This window comes from Phyllobates terribilis, unplaced genomic scaffold (genome assembly GCF_046119375.1).
Source record: "Phyllobates terribilis strain yellow unplaced genomic scaffold, ASM4611937v1 Scaffold_11__3_contigs__length_659146591, whole genome shotgun sequence".
Taxonomy (NCBI): domain Eukaryota; kingdom Metazoa; phylum Chordata; class Amphibia; order Anura; family Dendrobatidae; genus Phyllobates; species Phyllobates terribilis.
In genome coordinates, this window is record NW_027362771.1 from 293,698,635 (window position 1) to 293,725,992 (window position 27,358).

Consider the following 27,358-nt stretch of genomic DNA (forward strand, 5'->3'; position numbering starts at 1 on the left):
GACGAATTCCTCCGCGTGATTACGCCAGTGAATCGCATCGTACGGAAGTTCTCTTTCTGGTTCCAGTAGGAGCCGGGATCCGTTCAGCGCTATGGGCAAGGCGGATTTCCTGACACCGAAGGCGATCGCCAACCGAATTAAATCAAAGGGGCTACAGAAGTTACGATGGTACTGTCAGATGTGCCAGAAGCAGTGCCGGGACGAGGTGAGGGCAGCTGCCAGTACTATAGGACGGGTGTCCTTGTGGGACAGGTGCCCCCTGTGGGCTGGTTCTGTGGGATGGGTGCCCCCTGTGGGCTGGTTCTGTGGGACGGGTGCCCCCTGTGGGCTGGTTCTGTGGGACGGGTGGCCCCAGTGGGCCGGCTGCTGGTTCTGTGGGACGGGCTGCTGGTGCCGTGGGCCGGGTGGCCCCAGTGGGCCGGCTGCTGGTTCTGTGGGACGGGCTGCTGGTGCCGTGGGACGGGTGGCCCCAGTGGGCCGGCTGCTGGTGCCGTGGGCCGGGTGGCCCCAGTGGGCCGGCTGCTGGTGCCGTGGGCTGGGTGGCGCGTGTCCTCAGTGGGCCGGCTGAAAGGCGCTGTCATTATAACATGGGTGAGACTTGGCATCTCCTCCAGTATCTGTGTCCAGCAGTGGCTGGAGATGAGTGATGTATGGAGGACACGCTGCAGCCCTGTGTATTGCCTAGTGGCCTTTGCTGAGTACTGCAGCCTGTCTCCCACCCATCTCCTATTGATGCCATATGTACAGGTCATCAGTAGTTCGGTCCTGGGCGTCCCCCTGTACACAGCAGCTCGGCCATGAGAAGCCATGATGCTCCCGACACAGGTTTGTGCTGATGTTGCTGCCAGATGAGGTTTGGAGTCTGCAGTTACTGAGTACAGAGCGTTAGTGACGGTTATACACCATGGGCCTCAGCACTGTGACCCCCTCTCTGTAACTTTACCTGCTCCCACTTCATGGCTGAGCAGCCGGGGTTCCTAAACGCTTCCACCTTTTAATAATCCCACTCCTATCTGATAGGGGAATGTGTGATATGGAAGAAATACCATGACCTGACTGGTTACATCGGTCAGAAGATGCTCCTCTCATATGCTTGGGAATCATGGGGTCACCGTTACTGGACCCCTCTATTCTCATAGCTTTATGCTTTAGGACATAATTAGATATGTTTTGTATTGTAGCATTTTTGTTATTACCATATTCTTTCCATACCTGAAGCTGCCTTTATTATTATTTAAAAATAATACATTTCTGTTTTATTTCTCCCAAGAATGGCTTCAAGTGTCACTGCATGTCCGAGTCCCACCAGAGGCAGCTGCTGCTTGCGTCCGAGAACCCCCGGCAGTTCATGGACTACTTCTCCGAGTGAGTAGTTACCAGACAGATTGGTGTATTTAAAGGGCTCGTCTTCCTAAATCAGCTGCTATGTTTCCTTGTTATAGAGAAGTATAAGGTCTGGCAGTAGCACTGTGTATATACCAACAAAGCTAAAAGGGGTCTCTGACATATATGCTATGTCCTATATTTTCTGATGGGTGCTCGCCCCAGTGTTGGGTGCCTGTGTCTCCACAGCGCTGTGCCTGTGCCATTCTGGGTATAGTTAGATCATTGTAGGACTTATCATTTCATCTTTTCCTCAGTAGTATAGATTACACTTATATTTCCAAGTCTAGGATCTATAGCAATGTGTGAATGTAATATTCCCATCACTATATTCACATGCCTGTAAGTATCTACTGCATTTGCAAAATCACTATTTAATTTTTTTTTTTTTTAAAGTGAATTCCGCACTGAATTTTTGGAACTTTTAAGACGACGCTTTGGTGAGAAACTTTATCACGTTTATCTGTAATTACACATTGTTTGGTATATGCCTGGAGGTACGCCGATGTTTTATTACTAATGTGCCCACATCCTATCACCAGGGTTCTCAATTTTTCTGATGGGACCTCACCTGCCAGTACATATTGATGCCTCACCACATTCAGGGGTTATGTTTATTATGCATTGCTTATATAGTGCTATCATATTCTGCAGCACTTTACATATATTTATTATTATTATTTATTTATGCCAAATTTCCTCAATAGATCCTAAAATGAGTTTTCTGTAAACTCTTGACTGTGGCACATTGGCATTCTCTTGTCTGGTATACAGTGGTCCACCTTTACACTTGTGATTTTTAATATTAAAGAAACACTTGCAATATTTTTTTATATTAAATACAATATTCAACAAGCATATATAGTACATAGTGATGAGCGAATATGTTCGGTTAACCCTTTCGGCGAGTATGCTCAGGCGAGTACCTAGTATCTTCCATGTACTCAGTGTTATGTTTGAATCACTCCCATTTCCATTATTTGCGACTGTTTGACAGCTTTAATACATATGAGGAATGCGAAAGAAACAAGCATTCCTCACATGTATTAAAGCTGTCATACAGTCGCAAATCATTCACACGGGAGTGATTCAAACTTATCACCGAGTACATGGAAGATACTAGGTACTCGCCTGAGCATACTCGCAGAAAGGGTTAACCGAACATACTCTCTCATCGCTAATAGTACATAGTGGCTGGCGATATACAACAATCACAATCTCCCCATTAGTAATGAAAAATAGAATGCTGTGGATTGCCAATATTAAACCTAAATTTTGGATGCAAAGCAGCCAAAAATACCACCGAGAAGGAACATTTATAAAAAATATACTTTTATGGAATTCATATAAAAAAAGGTTGTCTGAATACACAGTGTATCAACAACAGCAGAGATGATACCAAAAAGGGTATGACAAGTAACAACAGGTTATATGGCCCACACAATAATAGTATGTCTGACAAGATCTTACCCAAAGGTATATATCACACTCATACAAACATAAGGCTCTGTACCGTCATAGGTATCAAGATATATTACCGCTTTATCATGAAAACCGATACAGCTATCATCCAAGCCTAAATGTACCCCCATATGGAATGGTATACCACCATATTGTAAAAAGTAAGTACAATATGCTGTTATCCTTACCCATATTCATGCTCAATAGTGTGGACCACCACCATACGCCCCGACGCTCGTTTCGCACTTCCGGATTTTTCAAGGGGAGTGTATGTGTCTCTTAAACAGGGCGGCAGCATGAGACACATACACTGCCCTTGAGAAAGTCGGAAGTACGAAACGCGCGTCGGGGCTTATTGTGGTGGTCTGCACTATTGAGTACGAATATGGGTAAGGTCTAATAGCATATTATACTCATACTTTTAACAATATGGTGGTATACCATTCCATATGGCAGTACATTTAGGCTTGGATGATGGTGGTATTGGTTTACATGATAACACTGTAATATATCTCGACACATATGACGGTACAGAGAGCCTTATGTTTGTATGAGTGTGATATATACCTTTTGGGTAAGATCTTGTCAGACATACTATTATTGTGTGGGCCATATAACCTGTTATTACTTGTCATATCCTCTTTGGTATCATCTCTGCTATTGTTGATACACTGTGTATTCAGACAACCTTTTTTTTATATGAATTCAATAAAAGTATATTTTTGATATATGTTCCTTCTCGGTGGTATTTTTGGCTGCTTTGCATCCAAAATTTAGATTTCTTTATATTAGCAGAACCTGTGTAAATGTGCATGCGGTTTAATATACTTACCGATCACCATCTTCCCTGGTTTCCAGCGCTGCAGTGATCCTTTTCTCACTTGTGACTTTCCACCTGACTTACCTGATCACACTGCGGTTTATGTGTGAGCCAGAAGTCACAATTACAATGCAAATCTATGGAGAATTGTTCTGAATCTCCATAGACTTGGATTGTAAAATCGACTTCCGGCTCACACACGTTCCCCAGTATAAGCCAGCGAGTCTGAACATCAGTCACGTGAGAGAGAAGAGAACCAGAGCGGTGCTTCAAACCGGAAAAGCCAGCGATAGGTAAGTATTTTAACACACTTGCACTACATTGCACACATTTAGCGAGTAAAAAAATATATATTGGGAGTGTCTCTTTAAAGGGGTATTTCCAAAATCACAATTTGGTTTTAAAATATACACATTTATTAATTTGTGCCAATATAACCCATTTTTTAAATCTGCCCAATTTTGCACATTTGAACCCTTCAGGCTCCGTTTGCCTTTCAGTTGCTATTGGAACCGTTCTTTAGTAGTTCCAGCTCATGGTGGATAATGCACAATGCAATCTCTCTCTCAACTGCCAGATATACTGTAACATGGGCTGTATATATGGTCTGAAAGGAGAGAGAGATACTGCAGGATTGGCTGTATACAGGGGGCTGAGAGGAGAAACGTGCTGCAGGATAGGCTGTATATTAAAGGGCTGAAAGGAGAGTGATGCTGTATACGGGGGCTGAGAGGAGAAACGTGCTGCAGGATGGGCTGTATATTAAAGGACTGAAAGGAGAGATGCTGTATACGGGGGCTGAAAGGAGAAACGTGCTGCAGGATGGGCTGTATATTAAAGCACTGAAAGGAGAGATTCTGTATACAGGGGCTGAGAGGAGAAACGTGCTGCAGGATGGGCTGTATATTAAAGGACTGATGCTGTATACGGGGACTGAGAGGAGAAACGTGCTGCAGGATAGGCTTTATATTAAAGGACTGAAAGGAGAGAGATGCTGTATACGGGGGCTGAGAGGAGAAACATGCTGCAGGATGGGCTGTATATTAAAGGACTGAAAGGAGAGAGATGCTGTATATAGGGGGCTGAGAGGACAAACGTGCTGCAGGATGGGCTGTATATTAAAGGACTGAAAGGAGAGATGCTGTATACGGGGGCTGAAAGGAGAAACGTGCTGCAGGATGGGCTGTATATTAAAGCACTGAAAGGAGAGATTCTGTATACAGGGGCTGAGAGGAGAAACGTGCTGCAGGATGGGCTGTATATTAAAGGACTGATGCTGTATACGGGGACTGAGAGGAGAAACGTGCTGCAGGATAGGCTTTATATTAAAGGACTGAAAGGAGAGAGATGCTGTATACGGGGGCTGAGAGGAGAAACATGCTGCAGGATGGGCTGTATATTAAAGGACTGAAAGGAGAGAGATGCTGTATATAGGGGGCTGAGAGGACAAACGTGCTGCAGGATGGGCTGTATATTAAAGCACTGAAAGGAGAGATGCTGTATATGGGGGCACTACCTTTGTGAAGGATTGAGGGGAGTTGAGCTTTGTTATAATCAGCTAATGATGTAAAATCACACAGGTAGCTATACTGATGTATCCTGCTTGGACACTAGTCCTGATATGAGTCTGCTAGGACCAAAGAACCCCCAACCCTTACTTGCCACATAGTGATGACATGATCGCTGGGTTCAGAGGAGGAAGAACTATCTGTGCTTTCTAATCTGTATGCACGGCGCTTGTTCAATGCTGTGTAAACAAGGGTAAGGAAGGCAGAGCTAGTGATAAACCCTCTCTGCCACCTCTGTGGGGAGTACATCTGCATCTGATAACCAGCTCCAGCAGCTGCACAATCTCATGCCTCTACTTACTTTGCAGTCACATTTTAGAATGTCACTTCGGAGTAGTATGTGGACCGCCTGGATGTCTAAAGTCGATGAGCGGTCTGGAAGTAGCTAAATCTAGAGCATACCATTGGTGGCACTCAACAGAGGTTTTACTCCTACTATACTGGAAATAGCAAGAGCTGGAAAAGGTGCAATGGCAGACAGGAATGTAGTAAAGTAAAAACATGAAATGTCTAGGAATATTAGTTTGTTGAATCCATTGCTTTGTTCCATGCACGTTTGGTAACTGAGCTGGACTTTTACATTGCACTATACCGATATATTAAGAACATATTATTATTATTTTTTTTAATTTTAAAGGAACAAAGCGGGTGCATAATAACATTGTGTACAATGAGTACATCAGCCATCGAGAACACGTCCACATGAACGCAACACAGTGGGAGACACTAACAGACTTTACAAAGTGGCTGGGTAGAGAAGGTAAGTCCTTTACTGTGACTTTTTCTTTTTTTTTTTTTTTCCATCAGTCCTAACGAGTCTCATTATCACTTCTACTTTAGAAAATGACATTTGTTTAAATCTACAATAGATATTAAAGAAGCAATCCCAACTATGTTTTTATGATTAAATGTGTGTGTATATGCATGTGATATAGAATATCAGACTATGCGGATCACTCTATTCTCTGTGTGAGGCAGAAGTCTCTGTTACAATGTAAGCCTATGGAGCCGTGTTCTGATGCTTCAGGGTCACGCAGAGCGCAGCGTGACCGGACAGTCTGCAGGGGAGAATACACTCATACTACATGCATATGCACATTTAATAAAAATATATAGATGGGAGTGTTTCTCACAAAATATACCTGAACTCTCATTTATTTATTTTTTAATAAATGAAGCCATTATACGAACAGCCTATTGATTTCAGTCCTTCAGCATATACCTAGCGGCAATAATCTGATTCATGCTGCTCATGGTTCTGGCAGTATCAATCACCTGTCTGGTTCCCTTCATGCTGCAACCAATTTCTGTTGTTTTTTTTCCTACCCCTTCTTCCAAGATTATTAATATCATATAGTTCGGTCTGCATAAAATCTAAAATATGATTAGAGACCAAACTGATTCAGCAAACTTAAGAATGACAAAATGTTATTAATTTTGATTACACATACAAATATAAAAATGATAAAGCACCTCCAAACTGTGCGGGACACAGGGGTACATCTGACCTGAGGCGTATGTTCACATAGTGTGCTATTACTCTTGGGTATGCTGACATGTAAATGCTCTCCCATACATTAACCATTAAGCAAGTACTAAAGAGGTAAATGGGTGATGTCCTACCTTCTTCCAAGAGCCATAACTTTTTTACTTTTCTGTCCACATAACCATATGAGGGCTTGTTTTTTTGCGGAACAAGTTGTACACCATTCATTTTATCATGTGTTGCACTGGAAAGCAGGAAAAAGATTTCCAAGTGCATTCAAATTGCAAAAAAAAGTGCAATTCCACAATTTTTTAAAATTTATTTATCATGTTCATTATATGGTGAAACTGACCTGGCACTAAAATTCTCCAGTTCAGTGCGATTATGCAGATATCAAACATGTATAGTTTTCTTGGGGGTTTTCCAGTAAAGTGGTGAAAAATTTTGGGGGAAATTTTATAAAACACAAAAATAAAAATTTTGCTTGTGTCGCCATTTTCCAAGACTAGTAACGTTTTCGGGATCTCTTCATGTATAAAATCTGCTGTTCCACAAAAATAAAATCCACGTTGTAATTTGTGTGCAAATGAGAATGAAGTGGTCTTTGCTTGATCCGCCTCAGCCTCACTAGCTAGGACCCTCTTCTGCCCGACTGACGGCTCACTTGGTTTTGTAGACAAGTCAATGAGCTGTCAATCAAACGGAAGAAGTTGGTTCTAGATGGGGAACAAACCCGTGAAAGCAGAAAATTGGGAAGTGCTCTGAACATGCCAAAAGCACTTCATCCTTATTTTCATATGTATTAAAACATGGATTTTTTTGGGTTATGGAACAGCAGATTTTATAAATAAAGGTACAGATTGGTTTACGATACAATGAGCTACATGACAATGTAAGCCGTGTGTGTGATTGTGCGCATATCTATTTCCCGGTGTTTCCCTGAAAATAAGACCTACCCTGATAATAAACGCTAATATGATTTATGGAGTATATGACTAATGTTTGTTCCTCACACAAGCAAGTAGCTGGAAGCAGCACTGTGCAGGGAAAACTTAGAAATGATGCCGATCATAACACAATCACCCATTCTAGCAATATGCCATCACTTTATAATCAGTTGTGGCCAGATTATCTTGCTTTGTGTAACCTCCCCTCCTTAAACTTATAGCTAGGTTTTGCTAGGTCTGTCTAATCTTCCTTGCTGCCTTTCATGTCTTCCTAGGTTTATGTAAAGTTGATGAAACGCCAAAGGGTTGGTACATTCAGTACATAGACCGGGATCCAGAAACCATCAAGAGGCAGCAAGAGCTAGAGAAAAAGAAAAAACAAGATCTTGATGATGAGGAGAGGACGGCTAAATTTATCGAAGAGCAAGTTAAAAGGGGCAAGAATGAAAAAGAGGAGGTATGTTTACCCCCAGAACCTCTACATGTAGCTCAGAGAGTACTCATGATTGTAGTCAGAATCGTAATGGGGTTGTCTCTGGTCAAACATTTATCCACAAGTCGCCTGATCCTCCCTTCAGACTGGAGCAGTGACAGGAGAGACGGCACAGCACATGTGGCTCTCTCCATTAACTGATATAGCTCAGCTTTAGCTGTGGGGATCAAGGATTGACCAGACCTTCATCCTTAAGTCATTTAAGGCATATCCTGTGGGTATGCTATGCTAGAAATGCCTGTCCCGAGGGGTTATCCCATTTATTAAGCTATTAGGGATTTCTGAGTTAATGGTTGATCTTTGTCCAGGATCCTCATATTTTAGTTGGGGTGAAGAGCAGTGATTCCCGTCCTACATTACACAAGCAAACCATTGTATTGAATGGAGTCTGTGTAATTCCTAATGACCAGTGACACAAGAAAATGGCATGTTTTGACAAGGCTCAAAAAAATGACACAAGTCCATGTAAAAATTCTAAGATGTTGATCTAGACGAAGAGCTAAAACCCTATGAGGCAGATGCTAATGGCTCCATATTAGGGAAAAATGCCTTCCTGACTCCACACACGACAATCAGGTTAGTTCCCTGGATTAATGTCCATCACAGAATGCCCATAACCTGTAATGTTATATTTTTCTAGAAAGGCATACAGGCCTCCTTGAACTTTTTTTTAGTGAATCGCCCATTACCACATCATGTGGCAGAGATTTCCATAGTCTCACTGCTCTTACAGTAGAGAATCTGTGCCTACTAGTGATGAGTGAGCATGCTCGGGTGCTTACTGAGGTTCTTCGGCGTGTTCATATATTATGTTCGAGTCCCTGCGTCTACATTATTTACTGCTGTAAGGCAGCCTGAACACATGCAGGGATTGCCTGTTTGTTAGGGAATCCTCACATGTGTTCAGGCTGTCTTACAGCTGTAAATCATGCAGACGCAGGGACTGGAACATAATATACGAGCACGCCGAAGATACTTGGTAAGCACCCGAGCATACTCGGTAAAGGGTTAAACGAGCATGCTCGCACATCAGATGATAAAACCACTGGATAACTATACAGGTATGAAAGTGTATTGGAATCCAGTCTCCGGCATGAAATCCAAATTATGGAAGTCAGCACAAGGACCATAGAATGGCAGACCATTCGGTAAGGGTACATGAGAAAAGAGAACAACCGAACATACGGTCCCTAAATCAATAGAAAACAATTGAATAGTGGCTAAGGATGAATAAAATACCTCTATTAAATATAGAAACAATGGTACAACATACAAAGGAGAAGTACATGCGCAGCACGTGACTTGTACTACATTAGTAAATAATAATGCATACTCTACATTTTGATAGCACAGGAAACAGGCAAATTATATATAGTAATCTATTTTATACCAAAGTGCCTAGATCTCACTCCACTACTCCATAATACATAAGTGAATGATGAAAAGGGTAATATATGCATTATATGAGTCCGGACTCGTGTCACCAGACACAGAGAGAAGCGGGGACAGGTTAATGCACCACACACTGGTAAGGATTTAAATGTAACCTCTTAATAAAGGACTAGCTATATAAATGAATGTATGTATGCTCAGAAAAATACCTCACAGATGTGTGCATAGCCCTTATCCCCAATTACGTCCGTGCTGGAAACAACAGTCCATAGGGTGTAAGAAAGATGAGAGGGAATGGAATCAATAGCAAACAGTGTCTCTAAATACACAGGTATGTCACTGTACATCGTCAAACCACTGCACAGCGTACACCCCAAATCATGCAGACGCAGGGACTGGAGCATAATATACGAGCACGCCGAAGATACTTAGTAAGCACCCGAGCATTCTCGGTAAAGGGTTAAACGAGCATGCTCGCACATCAGTAGTGCCTACCTTTTTTCCTCTAGTTGTAGAGGATGCCCCCTTTTCCTCGTAGCAGGCCTGGATGACAAAAAATCATTAGAAAGATCTCTGTTCTGTCCCCTCATATACTTGTACACAGTAATAAGATTTTTCCTAAGCCTTCGTTTTTCCAAACTACATAACCCCAAGTTTGATAACCTATCTTGGTCCTGCAGTTCACCCATTCCCTTAATCCCTTTACCTCCAGGCCATTTTACATTAGTTTTTTCCTTCCCTTCTTCCATGAGCCATAACTTTTAGTATTTAACATTCTAACATTTCCATCAATATGGCCATATGAAGGCTTGTTTTTTGCGAGACGAGTTGTAGTTTTGAATGGCACCATTGATTTTACCATATAGTGTACTGGAAAACGGGGAAAAAATTCCAAATGTGGTGAAACTGCAAAAAGAAGTGCAATTCCACAATTGTTTTTTGGGTTTTTTATTTACTATATTCACTATATGGTAAAACTGACCCTGCAATATGATTCTCCAGGCCAGTACAAGTACGCAGATACGAAAAGTGTTTAGTTTTTTTTTTTTTGTTTTTTTTAAATGGTGAAAAAAATGTAGAAATTTGCTTGAAAAAAAATTTAGCTTTTGCCCCCATTTTCCGAGACCCGTAACGTTTTAATTTTTTGGGATCTGGGGCTGTGTGATGGCTCATTTTTTGCTCCCTGAGCTGACATTTTTACTGACACCATTGTGGGGTAGATCTGATTAATTTATTTTATATTTTGATAGATTGGACATTTACAAACGCGACGATACCGAATGTTTGTTTTTGTGTTTTTTTTCAATTGTTTTATTTTCAATGGGGCAAAAGGGGGGTAATTCAAACTTTTTTTTTTTTTGTTACTTTTGTTCAATTGTCCCCTTAGGAGACTTGAAACTGAGATAGTCTGATCGCCTCTGCTATACATAATCACGATCTCTTAACACCGGCCACAAGCCGGCGTTCACAGGAGGATTGCAATGGTAGGCATGGGGGTCATCAGCAGAACCACGGCTGTCACGACAGGGGCACTGATGAATGGAATGAATGACTCGCTGGTGCCTGTTAAATCCTGCTGTCAGTGATTGACAGCAGGATTTAACTGGTTAAGAGCCACAGGCGGAGCACCACTCCACCCGTGGCTGTTAAAGGCACATGATGACTGATTGATTTAATCAGTCATCGTGTGTAGAAAGATGCAGGCTCAGCGACAGAGCCCGCATCAAAGTCAGCGTCATGACGTGAACATATATCGTGAAGGGTTAATAACCTTGGTCGCTATTCTCTGCACCCGCTGTAAGTTCAGCTATGTCCTTTCTATAGACCGTAAAGCAAAATCGTACACAGTATTCTAAGTGTGACCGCACTAGTGACTTGTATAGAAGCAAAACTATGTTCTCATTATGAGCATCAATGCCGGTTTTAATGCATCCCATGATTTTATTTGCCCCATTGGCAGCAGCTATTTATAAAAACATTTTTAGTCCTGAAATATCGTGAAATATGGGGCAGTAATTAGGATATTTGGGGTTACATAATGATTTAAATTATGCTTGACACAAGTTGTTGACATCCTTTCAACCCAAGTAGAACCCTTGTGATAAAATGTTATTAGTGCTACATCTGATATATATAGTCCTCATTATAGTCCAGAGCAGCAGCACATAGTGAAGAGCTTGGTTTCTGGCATGCTGTAAATTTAAATCTTTACATTTACAGGAGACCCCTGTCTACACAGAATTAAACAGAGAAAATGAGGAAGAGAAAGGTATGTACCCATTACTTTTGATCTTGGCTTCTTTTTTTTTCTAAGTGATCAAAATAATCTCAGACAAATTCAGAGACTTCTCATTTATGCCATAACCACAGGAGCAAAGGGCTCTCTTCCTCTTGTATGTATGTTGTGAGAGCCGTGCTCTTATGCTGAGACTTCTCCATTCAGTTTGTGACTGGATGCGGCTGCACCTTGTCTTGAGGAAAGTGGATCATAATTACACACTTAAAGGGAATCTGTCAGTACGATCAACCCTACTAAGCCATCTATATGGGCTTGTGGTCATAGGAAGCTGAATAAAGTGATACCTTTATATCTGTAATCTGATGTCTTATTCCAGAGAAATCCACATTCTTATATATAAATGAGCTATTTAGGACTATGGGCCGGACACTGATCTGCATGAAAATCTGCGTCTGGAGATTTTTACAAGACCGGAAGCATTACCAGTGTGAGACATGTAACTAAGACAGAACAGTAGAACTCAACTTTGCCACCTTACACATTTGCTGCAGCTCTCACAGCTCTGCTGTAACCCTGTCTGTCTGTGAGCTGAAGCTGAGAGGAACCTGCAGATGTGTCAGTTAGGGCTCGCTCACACATCCGTATATTCTCTCATAGAGAATCGGACAGATTATGCTAATGACACTCTGCTCATACTTTGTCAGAGTTTGATCAGTGTCACCTTAGTGTGATCTGATTCTCTCGCATGAGAGAATAACTGCACAGGCATGGAGAACTTAATTTCTCCATCTTCCCCATTCTCGGTGAACATACATCAGACTGCACTCGGATGAAATCTGAGTGCAGTCCGATGTTTCACACACAGCCATAGACTTGTATGGGTATGTGTGGTCCGAATAACAGAGCCATTTGCAGCATGCTGTGATTGTTCTCTCATTCTAAACGGCATGAGAAAATAATCAAAGATATGCACTGCCCAATAGTATAAGATTGGGCCGAGTGCTATCCGACGAAACATGGAACAGCACTCTGCCGTGTTATATGCCAGTGTGAACGAGCCCTTCTAATCACACACAGTTCTGCAGAGCGCGGCCATTACACATCACACTGGTAACTGCTCCATTCATTTATAATAACTGCATGTTTACATATAAGAAAAGCATGGATTTCTCTGGAATAAGACATCAGATTACAGATATCAAGGTATCATTTTATTCACCTTCTGATGACCACATGCCCATATAGACAGCTTAGGAGGGTTGATCCTACTGACAGATTCCCTTTAAGTCCCCTCCATTTAATATACAATGGTGTTGTGTATGTTTCCTATTCCCTCTGTGTGTATTATGATATCCAGAAACTTCATTCCTTCTGGCCTTTCCATACAGTATAAAAATTATTGGTGGCATTTAAAAAACAACCCAAAAAAATCCCCTAACCTCTCTCTCTTGGCTTCTCTGCTGTCTCTCAGCTTTATAATGGAGTAAGCAGGTAAATGCTGGTGAATGATGCCTCCAGCTGTGCCTGACATCTCTATTCACTAGACTGGAGCTCCGCCACCTTCAGAAATCCGGCTTTGTGAAACTACAACTCCCAGCATTCCCACACAACCACAGTTTGTCTGGTGACTGGGCTTGCTGGGCGTTGCTTTCACTGATCTCTGCACTAGACTGTGCCGATGTCTTACTATAGACTCTAGTCAGACTTAAAGGGAACCCGGCACGTTGTACATACAATCCGATCTGTAGACATCTGGCTATAGAGAAGAAGCCGAGCAGGATGATATATAGGTTTGTGGAAAAATTCAGTATAACTTTTATTTTATTCATTGTGAGTCCGATGGGCGGTGCTACTAGTGACTGACAGCTGTCTCTGCATACACTGTCATACAGGGAACTCTGTAAGTCTCTGAATAGGACCACCTACCGGACTCCTATATAAACACCTGGGATTACAATGAATTAAATACAAGTTTTACTGAAACTTTTCCAGCTAAAGTTGTATATTAATTTGATCAGCTCCTCCTGCTGTATGACATCCTGTCTGCAGATCAGATCCCATTCTCAATGTGGCAGGTTCCCTTTAAGCAGCAGTGTGACTAACATTGCCTTGGATACCACCATTAATGCCTTTAAGGCCATTAACACCCAACATCCCTGGTTCTATAAGAGAAGGGGTGTTTGGTGTAAATTTAGCTATTTAACCCCAGTGATATATTCCATGTGGCTGTCTGACCAGCCAGTCTCTTTAATTTTGGTATCACATATAGCGTTTGCCATTACCTCTTCTTTTTAGGAGTGTTTTGCAGGCCAGGTGGGCTATATGCTTTGTGTTTGGTTCTTTTGTTTGGTTTTGGCTCTTCTTCTCCTTTTGTCGTCTTCGTCTTCCCACTTGATGCACATTAAGAACTCTACAAATTATGTAAATCCTGACCTGGAAATCCAATTTTGACCCCTGACGTTTTTTTTTTTACTACGCAGAACAAAACCTTAGACTGATATTGTAACTCTTTCCCTCTGTATTGTATGTTAGGCCAAAGGCTCAGTGTTTCATTTTTGTTTTTACTCCTCAAGTGGTGTTCAATTTGGGCAAAGGAGCAAGTACATCAGGACAGTCGTCTTCAAAGACCAGGTGAGATTTTTCTTCTGACTTTTTAGCCAGACGCATGTCATCTGGGGCTTGATATCGAGCAATATGATTCTTCCTGCAGTAGCTCACTAGCAACCAATGCACTGAAATCCGCTACGGTGACTGGACCTGTAAAAAGGAAAGATCCAACTTCGAGCCAAGCCAAAGAGAAGAAAAAGAAGTCTGCTCTTGATGAAATCATTGAGGTAAGTATTACTTGGTGTATTACCTTCCTGACAATGCAGGGAAACCTGCATGGGATCTTTCATTATAAACGATTAAGGAAAGTTGGCTCCCACTTGGCTCTTTGTAGCGTCTGCATGATCACTGCGATCCCTGCTGGAGTCGTGTTCAGCATTTGGACCATTTATCTGGTACTGAATGCATCAGGCTGGGGGCAATCACTGGCCTCATCCAGCTCCATCTCTTTTGGCATATGAAAGGACATGACTATTGGCGTAATATGACATGTTACATATAGGGGTGGGTTGACCGTCTCTCCTGGTCTTTTTCACTAATATATATGTATGTGTATATATAGATGGAAGAGAAGAAAAAGAAAACTGAGCGCACAGACTTCTGGTTGCAGCCGGTAAGCAGCTCATTCAGTCTCATGTAATTCATGTATGATCTTTACAATGTCGAGGTGATTTTGATACAACTTTGAACTCTTGCTGTTACTCGAATCTAAAGACTAAAGCTTACATTTGATATTTATAAATTGTATGTCCGGTTTCACAGTTTAAACGAAGAATGCTTACGGTGCAGGACTTGTAAAATCCTTTATTTAAATTCTTGTATTATTTAGAAACGGTGATTTAAATCCAAGTCCTGGGTCCTGCCTTGTGAAACTGGAGGTACTATCTAAAACTCAGAATCTTAGCTTTCAAATGATACCTGGCTCAAAACTGTAGGTACAATACATACGATAGCTCTTTTGACGTTAAGAAGCAGGGCTGGAAGTTTTATAACTTGGTTTCATGCTTTGTTTAAAGGGAGTCTGTCGGCAGGTTTCTGCTATGTAATCTGAAGACAGCATGAGGTAGGGGTTAAAACACAGATTTCAGTGATGACTCTCTCATCAAGCTCTGGTTTTCTTTGTTTGCAACGATTGTTTTAGCACCAGGAGCTTATCATTGCTGTGACACAACAGCACATGCTCCCTCCTGTTATAGGCAGCTCACTGTTATGGACATTGTATATACAGAGCCTGGTGTGGGCGTGGCTAGCTTTATCAGCTCTGCTTCATTGCTAAATCTAAAAGCTCTTATTGTGTGAGAACGGCTGCACCCAGTGAACTAAGTGATACATCATTGGATTCAGGTCTCTTTGCCTACATCATGCTGCTCTGATGAGGTAGCAAAAATTTGCTGATAAATTCCCTTTAAGGAAAGGAAGAAGGCAGCAAGTGATTACAGGAAGTGGGTGAGGAGAAAGGGGAGGGCAAATATTCAGGAACTTTTTCTCACATTATCACCCTACTTACCAATAAGAGGGGATATGCTCTCTGTCACATACCTTTGTCATCGTAGTGCTGTTTATTAACATCTTAGATTTTTGATCTGTTGAATTCTGGTAAATATGTCAAGATATGATGAGACTTAGACATGACATAAAATACTGCATATAACGAACTGTTCTTTTAGTAGGATATATTGAGCTAAGCATCTCCTTGGCTCAGACACAAACATGCTATTTTATGAAATTTGAACAGTGCGTCACACTTTAGTACAGAATTGCATTTAAAGTGATGAGTGGCATTAATATAATGTATAAGGTGTCTACTTCCAGAAAATGTTTAGATATAGTGGTATAATATGATATGATATATATATTTTTTTCTAACTTGGTTGATTTGTGAATGTCAAGTGTTATCTTCCTATGACAGCAAAAGGGATATATTGCTCTTGTAGTGTATGTGTTATGTACAGCTTGTTATTCTGACTGATGTAGAGTGTTCATTGATATGTTTGATGAATGCTTACAGGTTCTGCAGTATATTAGTTGATGTTTGTGTGCTTAGTTCTATGTAAAGTGCCCTTTAAATGTTCCCTTTGATTGCACATATGTCATACTAAGATTCAATGTTAAAGGTGTTTCCTGCTTCTGGAAAACTCTTGTCTTTTCAGCTACAGTTGGTTAAAAAAAAACAAAAAAAACGTTTAAACTGTGCTTTACTCATTCTCCCCTGGTCCTGTTCAGAGTCTCTGTCCCTGATCCTGGTGTCTCTTATTGTTTGCAATGCTGACATCATGTCAACAGCACTGTAGCCAATCTCAGCGGCTTGTCGTTAATTCGGGCAGGGCCGCTGAGCTTAGTTATTGGCTCCGGTGCTATCAGTGTGACATCAGCACTGCAGACAATAAAACACCCAGAGCAGCAATGGTGGCAGTGGGGGTCCGCACAGTCTGTTTAAACTGAAGAGGGATTTTACTGTCTTTAACATGGTCTGTAAGGCTATTGTACTTCTTCTTTTATTTACTTTTTTCTTTTAATTTACTTTTTAGGAAATTGTTGTCAAAATTGTTACCAAGAGGTTGGGGGAGAAATATTACAAGAAAAAAGCTGTAGTGAAGGTAAGGCGGTTGTTTCCGGTGTGATTGGTTAGGTTGGGCCTCTCCTGCATGTGTCTCCTATTGTAATCTTATGGCACTGCACACAGTCATAAATGGTTCTTGTTTGCCTCTAGGGAACTTGACATGTCCACATATATACATGCCTTTATTTCTTCTTTAGGAGGTGATTGATAGGTACACGGCAATAGTGAAGCTTAATGATTCAGGAGACAAATTGAAGCTGGATCAGACACATCTAGAAACGGTCATCCCTGTTCCAGGTGGGAATGGTCTACCTCGCTGATGTCCCTTCTGGAAGTATATGCCCCGGCTTAGTTGGCCTTTTTTTAATCAGAATATGGAGATCCTCCTGAAGAAAAATTACTAATTCATTAACCCCTTCGCGACCTTGGGATTTTCCGTTTTTGCATTTTCGTTTTTTGCTCCCCTTGTTCCCACAGCCATAGCGTTTTTATTTTTTGGTCAATATGGCCGTGTGAGGGCTTATTTTTTGTGGGAAGAGTTGTACTTTTAAATGCCATTACTAGTTTTACCATATCATGTACTGGAAAATGGGAAAAAAAATCCATGTGCGGTGAAATTGCAAAAAAAATGCAATTCCACAGTTGATTTTTTTTTTCTTTCCACGTTCACTGGATGCTAAAACTGACTGGCCATTATTATTCTCCAGGTCATTACGAGTTCGTAGACACCAAACATGTATAGGTTCTTTTTTATTTAAGTGGTGAAAAAAAAATCCCAAGTTTGCTTAAAAAAAAAAAAAAAGCCATTTTCCGAGACTCGTAGCTTCTCCATTTTTTGGGATCTGGGACCGGGTGAGGGCTTATTTTTTGCGCGCCAGGGTGACGTTTTTATTGATACCATTTTGGGGTAGATATGATGTTTTGATCGCCCGTTCTTGCATTTTATTGCAATGTTGCAGCGACCAAAAAAAACGTAATTCTGGCGTTTGGAATTTTTTTTTCTCATTACCCTTTTTACCGATCGGATTAATTCTTTTTTTTATATTGATCGGGCTATTCTGAACGCGGCAATACCAAATATGTGTATGTGGGGTTTATTTTTTATTTTATTTTGAATGGGGCAAAAGAGGGGTGATTTTAAACTTTTTATATTTTTTTTAATTTTTTTTTTTATATTTTTAAAAACATTTTTTTTTTGCTTGCTTCAATAGTCTCTATAGGAGACTAGAAGCAGCAACTGTCTGATCGTCTCTGCTACATTGAGGTGATCAGCAGATCACCTCGATGTAGCAGAAATGCTCCTGTGCTATGAGCGCCACCACTAGGTGGCACTCATAGCGATCAGTACATGACAACCACTGGGGTCTGCTGCAGACCCAGGGTTGTCATGATCACGTGACGGGGTCACCGACGGGCGAAGCTAATGCCGCGCTTCCGGCGCGGTGATGTTAAATCTCTGACCGCGGCATTTAACATGTTAATAGCCGCGGGTGGATCGCGATTCCACCCGTGGCTGTTGCGGGCACATGTCAGCTGTAATAATCAGCTGACATGTGTCCAGTTCAGTGCGGGCTCAGCGCCTGAGCCCTCACTGAACCGGGGGTGATGGCCTGGGGTGTACTAATACGCCCTGGGCCAGTAAAGGGTTAAAATAAAAGTTGCACAATTTACATGCAGGGATGGTGAAACAAGGAAATTAGGAGCCGACAGGCAACCTTGTCATTGTGAAGGTTTCTAACATAGCTTAGATTAATGGTAATATAATTATTGTTTCTTGTCTTCATGTACCAGGGAAGCAAGTTCTAATCCTAAATGGGGGATACAAAGGAAACTTTGGCATCCTGGAAAGTATTAATGAAAAAAGCTTTTCTGCTACAATAGTCATTGACTCGGTAAGTGTGCATGAATGTTACTGAACTTGTAAATGTATCTATGATCAACTCCGTCCACACAGTTGAACTTGCTATTGCGTTCTAATAGCAGGGTTTTAATCAATATGCTATGACCAAACACCCTGATGTTCATACAGGCAGCTATGTAATTAACCTCTGGGAACCTACTTTGACTGTTTGGATCATCGAAACTCTATTCCTGACCATTTCTGTTAAGATGCTGTGGTTTAAGGCCCCCCATTTACATTAGACTAATGTCAGCCGATCCCATTGATATCAGCAACACTGTAATATGTATGGGGGCGCCGACCAACTTATTGATCAGTCATGTCCGATTTTTTTGACTGCCGAATGCTTCCTTCTTCCTTAGACATTTCTGCGGGTGGCTTATATATCCGTGGCTTTTTCATAGAGAATACATGAGCGCTCGGTCAAATAAGCACTACTGTGTGTGGGAGAAACTGTCAAAATGGCCAAAGTAGCTGTCTGCCAACAGCCACCTAATGCGTCTAGCCATCTTTAAGGTGTTTGACTGGGGGAGAGGACTCCTTCTGTCAGCCTACTATGCACAATCGCTGATTGCTAATGGGTTGCCATGGCAGACAGGGGCCTCAGGCTCCCACCCTCAGGTCTGCCATAAAAAAGGCCTATAAAGGCTATTCCTCTGTGTATCACTAAAAGGACATAATGCTTGGAGCAACATGTATTCCAAAACGTTAATAATATGATCCAGAGATCTCCGCTTCAAGCCTCCTACAGTAGATTGTGAAATAAAATTATAAAGTTGAAAACCATTACAATAAAAAAGATTAAAAAAAATCAATTTAGACTACGGCTATATTGAACGACAAATGGCAGAAGTCACTTTGTATGAAAAATACAATGGTTATGCCATGTTGCGACGCAAAATAAAAAATAAAAATCTTTCTTTTCTTGCACAAAAATCCCCCCCTAAAAACTACGCGGGTCACACCTATGGAAAAAAACACATCTTATTTATATAATAAATAACGTGAAAAGAAAACTTTGGCAGAATTAGTTTTACACCAACCCCTCTCCAAAAAATGAATAAAAATGAATCCATAAATGTATATTTACCCTAAAATAGTGGTGCTATTAAAAATGGAACTCATTATCACAGAAACATTGAGAGAAAATTCTGCAAAAAAAAATCCATTTTGTCAGTCAGTTAAAAACCTGCTCAGAGGTTAAATCTAGATTAGTTCCTATTGAACACACGTCAGACTGTGGCCCGCAAGATGGTTTTATTTGGCCTGCGACACCAGAACCACCACCCCTATGTGGGGCCCATTATACTGTATGGAGGACTGTGGGGCCCCTTATACGGTGTGGAGGACTATGTGGGGCCCCTTATACGGTGTGGAGGACTATGTGGGGCCCCTTATACAATGTGGAGGACTGTGTGGGGCCCCTTATACGGTGTGGAGGACTGTGTGGGGCCCCCTATACGGTGTGGAGGACTATGTGGGGCCCCCTTATACGGTGTGGAGGACTATGTGGGGCCCCTTATACAATGTGGAGGACTGTGTGGGGCCCCTTATACGGTGTGGAGGACTGTGTGGGGCCCCCTATACGGTGTGGAGGAGTATGTGGGACCCCCTTATACGGTGTGGAGGAGTATGTGGGGCCCATTATACGGTGTGGAGGAGTATGTGGGGCCCATTATACGGTGTGGAGGAGTATGTGGGGCCCCTTATACGGTGTGGAGGACTGTGTGGGGCCCCCTTATACGGTGTGGAGGACTATGTGGGGCCCCCTTATACGGTGTGGAGGACTATGTGGGGCCCCCTTATACGGTGTGGAGGACTATGTGGGGCCCCCTTATACGGTGTGGAGGACTATGTGGGGCCCCCTTATACGGTGTGGAGGACTATGTGGGGCCCCCTTATACGGTGTGGAGGACTATGTGGGGCCCCCTTATACGGTGTGGAGGACTATGTGGGGCCCCCTTATACGGTGTGGAGGACTATGTGGGGCCCCCTTATACGGTGTGGAGGACTATGTGGGGCCCCCTTATACGGTGTGGAGGACTATGTGGGGCCCCCTTATACGGTGTGGAGGACTATGTGGGGCCCCCTTATACGGTGTGGAGGACTATGTGGGGCCCCCTTATACGGTGTGGAGGACTATGTGGGGCCCCCTTATACGGTGTGGAGGACTGTGTGGGGCCCCCTTATACGGTGTGGAGGACTGTGTGGGGCCCCCTTATACGGTGTGGAGGACTGTGTGGGGCCCCCTTATACGGTGTGGAGGAGTGTGTGGGGCCCCTTATACGGTGTGGAGGACTGTGTGGGGCCCCCTTATACGGTGTGGAGGACTATGTGGGGCCCCCTTATACGGTGTGGAGGACTATGTGGGGCCCCCTTATACGGTGTGGAGGACTATGTGGGGCCCCCTTATACGGTGTGGAGGACTATGTGGGGCCCCCTTATACGGTGTGGAGGACTATGTGGGGCCCCCTTATACGGTGTGGAGGACTATGTGGGGCCCCCTTATACGGTGTGGAGGACTATGTGGGGCCCCCTTATACGGTGTGGAGGACTATGTGGGGCCCCCTTATACGGTGTGGAGGACTATGTGGGGCCCCCTTATACGGTGTGGAGGACTATGTGGGGGCCCCTTATACGGTACACTAATTGGCCCGCGGCTTTGTTTTTATTTTGGCCCTCTATGTATTTGAGTTTGACATCCCTGCTCTAGATCAATCAGATCTGCCCTTGAATAAAGTGCCTGAAGAGGCCAATTTCTTTCATGGCCGGGTACACACTGGGCATTGGCATCTAAAACTTAAAGTTTTGTGATTGTATAGGGCTAGAAGATTATGTAAAGGATTTTCTTCTATCTGAATGCAGCCTAATGTTGTCGAACACAATTCTGTTTAGATCTGATGGTATCCTTTAAAATTGAGATGAATACTGGCCGAACGTGGCGATTTCATCAACACTAATGGCGTTGAGCGAATCTCCCGAAATTTGATTCGAGCAGATTCGCTCAATTCAGGGTGGATTTGCATTAGGAAGCAGTCGTTCGTGAAAAAAAAGTATTTTTTTTCCATTTTCTCTTTTTTGTTCTTACTTCTGTTTTTTTCTTTCTGGCTGGGTCTTCCATTTACTAGGCGCTAGATATGTCATGGTAGCGTGCAGCTGGCCTAGTGAACGGGAGTCCTGTCCAGAAGTGAAGATGGAAGAAAAAGCTGGTTGGAGGACTCCTGATGGGACCGGTATGGGAGGACCAAGGAGGGTTAAGAATAAAATTATTTATTTTTTACTTTTTCCCGGCACTCCATAATCCAGCAAAATGGCAGCTTAATCAAATAGCTTAAAAAATGAAGGCAAATTTGATTCCCTCCAATCACTCATTTCTTCTGACCAACCATCTTATCTGTATTAGGGTGTCTTGACTCTCCCTTCATGCAGGGCTGTGGAGTCTGTGAACCAAACCACCGACTCCTCAATTTTCCTGATTTCCTTCTCCACAGCCCTGCCTCACTACTGAGCCTGTACATAAAGTGCAGCACAGATTTATCTCAAGTAAAAGCTTGAATCCTTAGATCAGGAACAGAACAGACATTTCATAACTTTCCCAAATTCTTATGAAAAAATTTACAGCACATTCTGTATTGAACTACTGTGCCTATTTTATTTTATATACACTGCTCAAAAAAATAAAGGGAACACTCAAATAACACATCCTAGATCTGAATGAATGAAATATTCTCACTGAATACTTTGTTCTGTACAAAGTTGAATGTGCTGACAACAAAATCACACAAAAATCATCAATGGAAATCAAATTTATTAACCAATGGAGGCCTGGATTTGGAGTTACCCCCAAAATTAAAGTGGAAAAACACACTACGGGCTGATACAGCTTTGATGTAATGTCCTTAAAACAAGCCAAAATGAGTCTCAGTATTGTGTGGGGCCTCCACGTGCCTGTATGACCTCCCTACAACGCCTGGGCATGCTCCTGATCAGGTTGCGGATGGTCTCCTGTGGAATCTCCTCCCAGACCTGGACTAAAGCATCTGCCAACTCCTGGACAGTCTGTGGTGCAACGTGACGTTGGTGGATGGAGCGAGACATGATGTCCCAGATTGCTCAATCGTATTCAGTCTGGGGAACGGGCGGGCCAGTCCGTAGCTTCAATGCCTTCATCTTGCTGGAACTGCTGACACACTCCAGCCACATGAGGTCTGGCATTGTCCTGCATTAGGAGGAACCCAGGGCCAACCGCACCAGCATATGGTCTCACAAGGGGTCTGAGGATCTCATCTCGGTACCTAATGGCAGTCAGGCTACCTCTGGCGAGCACATGGAGGGCCGCACAGCTCTCCATGTGCTCGCCTGAGGTAGCTTGACTGCCATTAGGTACCGAGATGAGATCCTCAGACCCCTTGTGAGACCATATGCTGGTGCGGTTGGCCCTGGGTTCCTCCTAATGCAGGACAATGCCAGACCTCATGTGGCTGGAGTGTGTCAGCAGTTCCAGCAAGATGAAGGCATTGAAGCTACGGACTGGCCCGCCCGTTCCCCAGACTGAATACGATTGAGCAATCTGGGACATCATGTCTCGCTCCATCCACCAACGTCACGTTGCACCACAGACTGTCCAGGAGTTGGCGGATGCTTTAGTCCAGGTCTGGGAGGAGATCCCACCGTAGACCATCCGCAACCTCATCAGGAGCATGCCCAGGCATTGTAGGGAGGTCATACAGGCACGTGGAGGCCACACACAATACTGAGCCTCATTTTGACTTGTTTTAAGGACATTACATCAAAGTTGGATCAGCCTGTAGTGTGTTTTTCCACTTTAATTTTGGGGGTGACTCCAAATCCAGACCTCCATTGGTTAATAAATTTGATTTCCATTGATGATTTTTGTGTGATTTTGTTGTCAGCACATTCAACTTTGTACAGAACAAAGTATTCAATGAGAATATTTCATTCATTCAGATCTAGGATGTGTTATTTGAGTGTTCCCTTTATTTTTTTGAGCAGTGTATTTTAGGAGTCGGTCCATTTTATACCAACTTCGACTCCACCAAAATGGTCAGACTCAACAGCCCTGCCTTCATGTCTGTTTTTCTACCATCTATTGAAGATAGATGGTAGGTTACTAACTAGTGATGAGCGAGTATGTTTTGTTAACCTTTTCGCCTAGTATGCTTGGGCGAGCACCGAGTATTTATAGCGTGCTTTGTGATATGTTTGAATCACTCCCGTGCCCATGATTTGTGACGGTTTGACAGCTTTAATACATGTGAGGAATGTGTAAGAAGCAGACATTCCTCACATGTATCAAAGCTGTCAAAAAGTCGCAAATCATGCACACCGGGAGTGATTCAAACAGATCACCGAGCACGCTATAAATACTCTGTGCTCGCCCCAGCATACTCGGCGAAAGGATTAAAAAACATACTCGCTCATCACGATTACTAACAGATAACACAGGTCTGCAAAAAATAAAATTTCAAGAGCTGTTTTGGTTAGTCCACGTAAAATTTTGTTTTTTGGTGTGCTGAATCCGAAAATGACCTCAGTTTTGTCATAGGACATCACGTTTCCTGACAATTTAGGTAACTATATTAAATAAGGAAATAACACAAAATAAATGAAAATAGACTTATAAAATTTTTTATGAAAATCATTTTTGAACTGAAATGAGCTCAGTAACACTCACTAAAATCGTTGTTTTTTTTGTTTTTTTTTCCCTGTGAGGCTCCTCTTGGTACATTTATGCTTGTGAGTAGCATCTGGAATGTTTCTCTGAAGCATCCAACATTAGTCTGCCATCATGGTAATGCTCCATTTTCCCTGGTATCTTCTTTCCATCTGTTTAATGTCCTGGTGGAATCGTTCATCTTGCTCTTCACTCACAGCTCCCAAATTTTCAGGAAAGTATTTAAGGTGGGAATGGAGGAAATGCACTTTCAAACTCATCAGGCAACCTAAAGCTTGAAATGTTTTCAGCTTTCGTCCGACGATCTTTTTGTAGTCGGGGTCTTTTTTATTGCCTAAAAATTTCTCTACGACCTCATTAAATGCAATCCACCCTTCTTTTTGAGGATCTGTCATGGTATTGACAAACTATTTTATCAGCTATAAGCATTCTAATGTCTGGTCCAACAAACACCCGTTCCTTCAATCTTGCCTCCGAGAGGCTTGGAAACTTGGTGACCAAGTATTTGAAGCATTCCCCATCTCTTGGAAGTGATTTTACAAATTACTTCATAAAGACCAATTTTATGTGGAGATGTGGTAGAAGAACTTTATAGGGGGGTACGAAAGTTTCTCGGAGGACATTTTTTTTCACTGACTGTGAGCACCCTCGGCTGCCAACTGTTCTTAGTCAAGTGATTTTGTCAGTCTCAACTGTCCCACAAACACAGAAAACAAGGGTATTTGGTATACCCAGCTTGTTGCCAGAGCTGCATGCATAAGACCTTCAAATCCCCACACACTTGCCAACCGTGGTCTTCATATTTAAGTTTACGAAGAACCAATTCTAAGTTCTCGTAGGTTTCCTTCAAGTGTACAGAATGACCTATAGGGATGCAATCATAAAAACCGCTGTTGTAGAGTAAAACTGCTTTGAGACTTCTTTTTGAAGAATCTATAAGATTTTAAATTGACCCATCAAACCTTCGACATCGATGCAATAAACCGACTTGTCTTCCTGGGCAAAGTAAGGAACGAACTTCTTTTCACGATGTCTGATCCATGAAAAAAACACTCCTGGTAACAATAAATTCCTGCTTTTAAGCCTTGATCCGAGTAACTCAGTGACATATGTGGGAATATTCAAGTCTCTTACTAAATCCTTCATCTCTTCCTGGGGAAAAAAAATTTGGTCTGTTATTCTCTTCAAAGTCAGAACTTGATTCGTCATCTGGTTCAGGTATGATCCCACCTTCATCGGAGCTAGGTATCTCTTCCAAGGTAGCAGGGGCCTTGGGTACTGGTATATCTGTGCCATGGGGTATGGGACGAATTGCTGAGTGAAGATTGGGGTATGAAATGGAATGCTTCCATTTGGAATTATACCCTTTCACATTGCATGAACAAAAGTAACAGTCGTCACTATGGTTCTTTTGCTCTCGCCATACCATAGGAATCACATTACGGAAAGCTTTTTTTCTTACTCTTGAACCAATTTCGGAGGTCCTCAACACACCGTTTGCATACTTTATGAGGCGCCCAAACTTTGTCTTGATCTCCAAGTTTTAGTCCGAAGTATACTTTTTTCACAAAGTCTGTAATATTCAGCTGTTGATTCAACACTGTATATTCACCACAAATGAAACAAACGGTCAGGCGAATTAATACTTCCGCAAAGCCATAACGCTAATTTGGGGAAACACGGTTGATGAATTAAATTCCAATGCAAGTTTCTTGAAAACATAAGGACTAGTGTTGAGCGAGTATGTTCTATTAACTCTTTCGCCGAGTATGCTCGGGCCAAGCTCCGAGTATTTACAGCTGCTCGGTGATAAGGTTGAATCCCTCCCGTGTGCATGATTTGCAAATGTTTGACAGTTTTATTACATGTGAGGAATGTCTATTTCTTACACATTCCTCACATATAATTAGTCTGACAAACAGTTGCAAATCATGCACACGGCAGCGATTTAACCTAATCACCGAGCAGCTATAAATACTCGGAGCTCGGCCCGAGCATACTCGGATAGAACATACTCGCTCAACCCTAATAAGGACCTTTCATTATGTCGCTAACCACCTGACTGCCACCAGCCAATCACGACGTTCCTATTGATGTTAATGGAGAAAGAAAATTAGCTGCCTGCCGATGATTCCCACCAGAGTTTGCAGAAGAACCCATAGGTTTGTGGCAAGTCCTGACGTTTAGGATTTTTTTTCATTATCAAAACACAAAAAAAAACATGAAAATTATATGAAAATAATCAAACAGCTTTTTAGTCGCAGACCTGGGAATCTTTCACCACAGCAGACTCAACCTAAATTAAAGGATCTCTGATGGAAAATCTAATTATTTGCACAAAGTAGATTCCCAAAATGCCTGTGTGATACTATTTTGCAATAAATATATAATTTGCTGGCAAGGTCTCAGTAGGACTGTATGAGTAATGTAAAGATTGTGCTGTCTGCTATCCTGTCTTCTTATAAAATCTTGTTAGATGAAGACTGTTGATGTTATTCAGAGGATTTTTGACATTTTCTATTACAGGGCCCACTCAAAGGCCGAAAGGTGGACAGCCTCCCATATGAGGATTTTTCCAAGGTGGCGTGATTTATGTGATGCTGTCAGAAAAGTACAAAACTCTACTGTGTCAGGGTTTTCATAGATTGTACATGTGTATAGAGAATGTGCCCAGGAGGATGGTCTGCTAGCTGCAGCTTTAGTCTTCCTATTTACTGGTTTCTGTGTCTTTATCTCGTGGAATATTCTTCACAATTGGGAAAACTTTTTTGATGTTGGAATATCCATAAATAAAATTATTTTTACAA

The 27,358-nt window shown here is 42.3% G+C and overlaps 1 protein-coding gene across 2 annotated transcripts; it reads left to right on the forward strand.

The window, feature by feature from the left end:
- On the forward strand, window positions 1-27,358 carry KIN (Kin17 DNA and RNA binding protein). Of its 2 annotated transcripts, none has more exons than XM_073652444.1 (13): window positions 1-205; window positions 1,271-1,365; window positions 1,780-1,823; window positions 5,870-5,992; window positions 7,941-8,122; window positions 11,771-11,819; window positions 14,363-14,420; window positions 14,503-14,623; window positions 14,959-15,009; window positions 16,925-16,993; window positions 17,154-17,253; window positions 18,748-18,848; window positions 27,078-27,358. In XM_073652444.1, the coding sequence occupies exons 1-13, from the start codon at window positions 92-94 to the stop codon at window positions 27,138-27,140; spliced, it is 1,170 nt and encodes a 389-aa protein (XP_073508545.1). In that variant the 5' UTR covers window positions 1-91; the 3' UTR covers window positions 27,141-27,358. The 2 variants fall into 2 exon arrangements, with proteins under 2 accessions (XP_073508545.1, XP_073508544.1); XM_073652443.1 differs by having other exon boundaries at window positions 3-205; window positions 14,500-14,623.

Bases quoted from the DNA above. Each gene is read 5' to 3' on its own strand.
- KIN (XM_073652443.1), top strand. From the start codon at position 92: ATGGGCAAGGCGGATTTCCTGACACCGAAGGCGATCGCCAACCGAATT. The intron at 206-1,270 runs GTGAGGGCAGCT...ATTTCTCCCAAG, and splicing joins AGAAGCAGTGCCGGGACGAG to AATGGCTTCAAGTGTCACTG. The intron at 11,820-14,362 runs GTATGTACCCAT...TTACTCCTCAAG, and splicing joins AGAAAATGAGGAAGAGAAAG to TGGTGTTCAATTTGGGCAAA.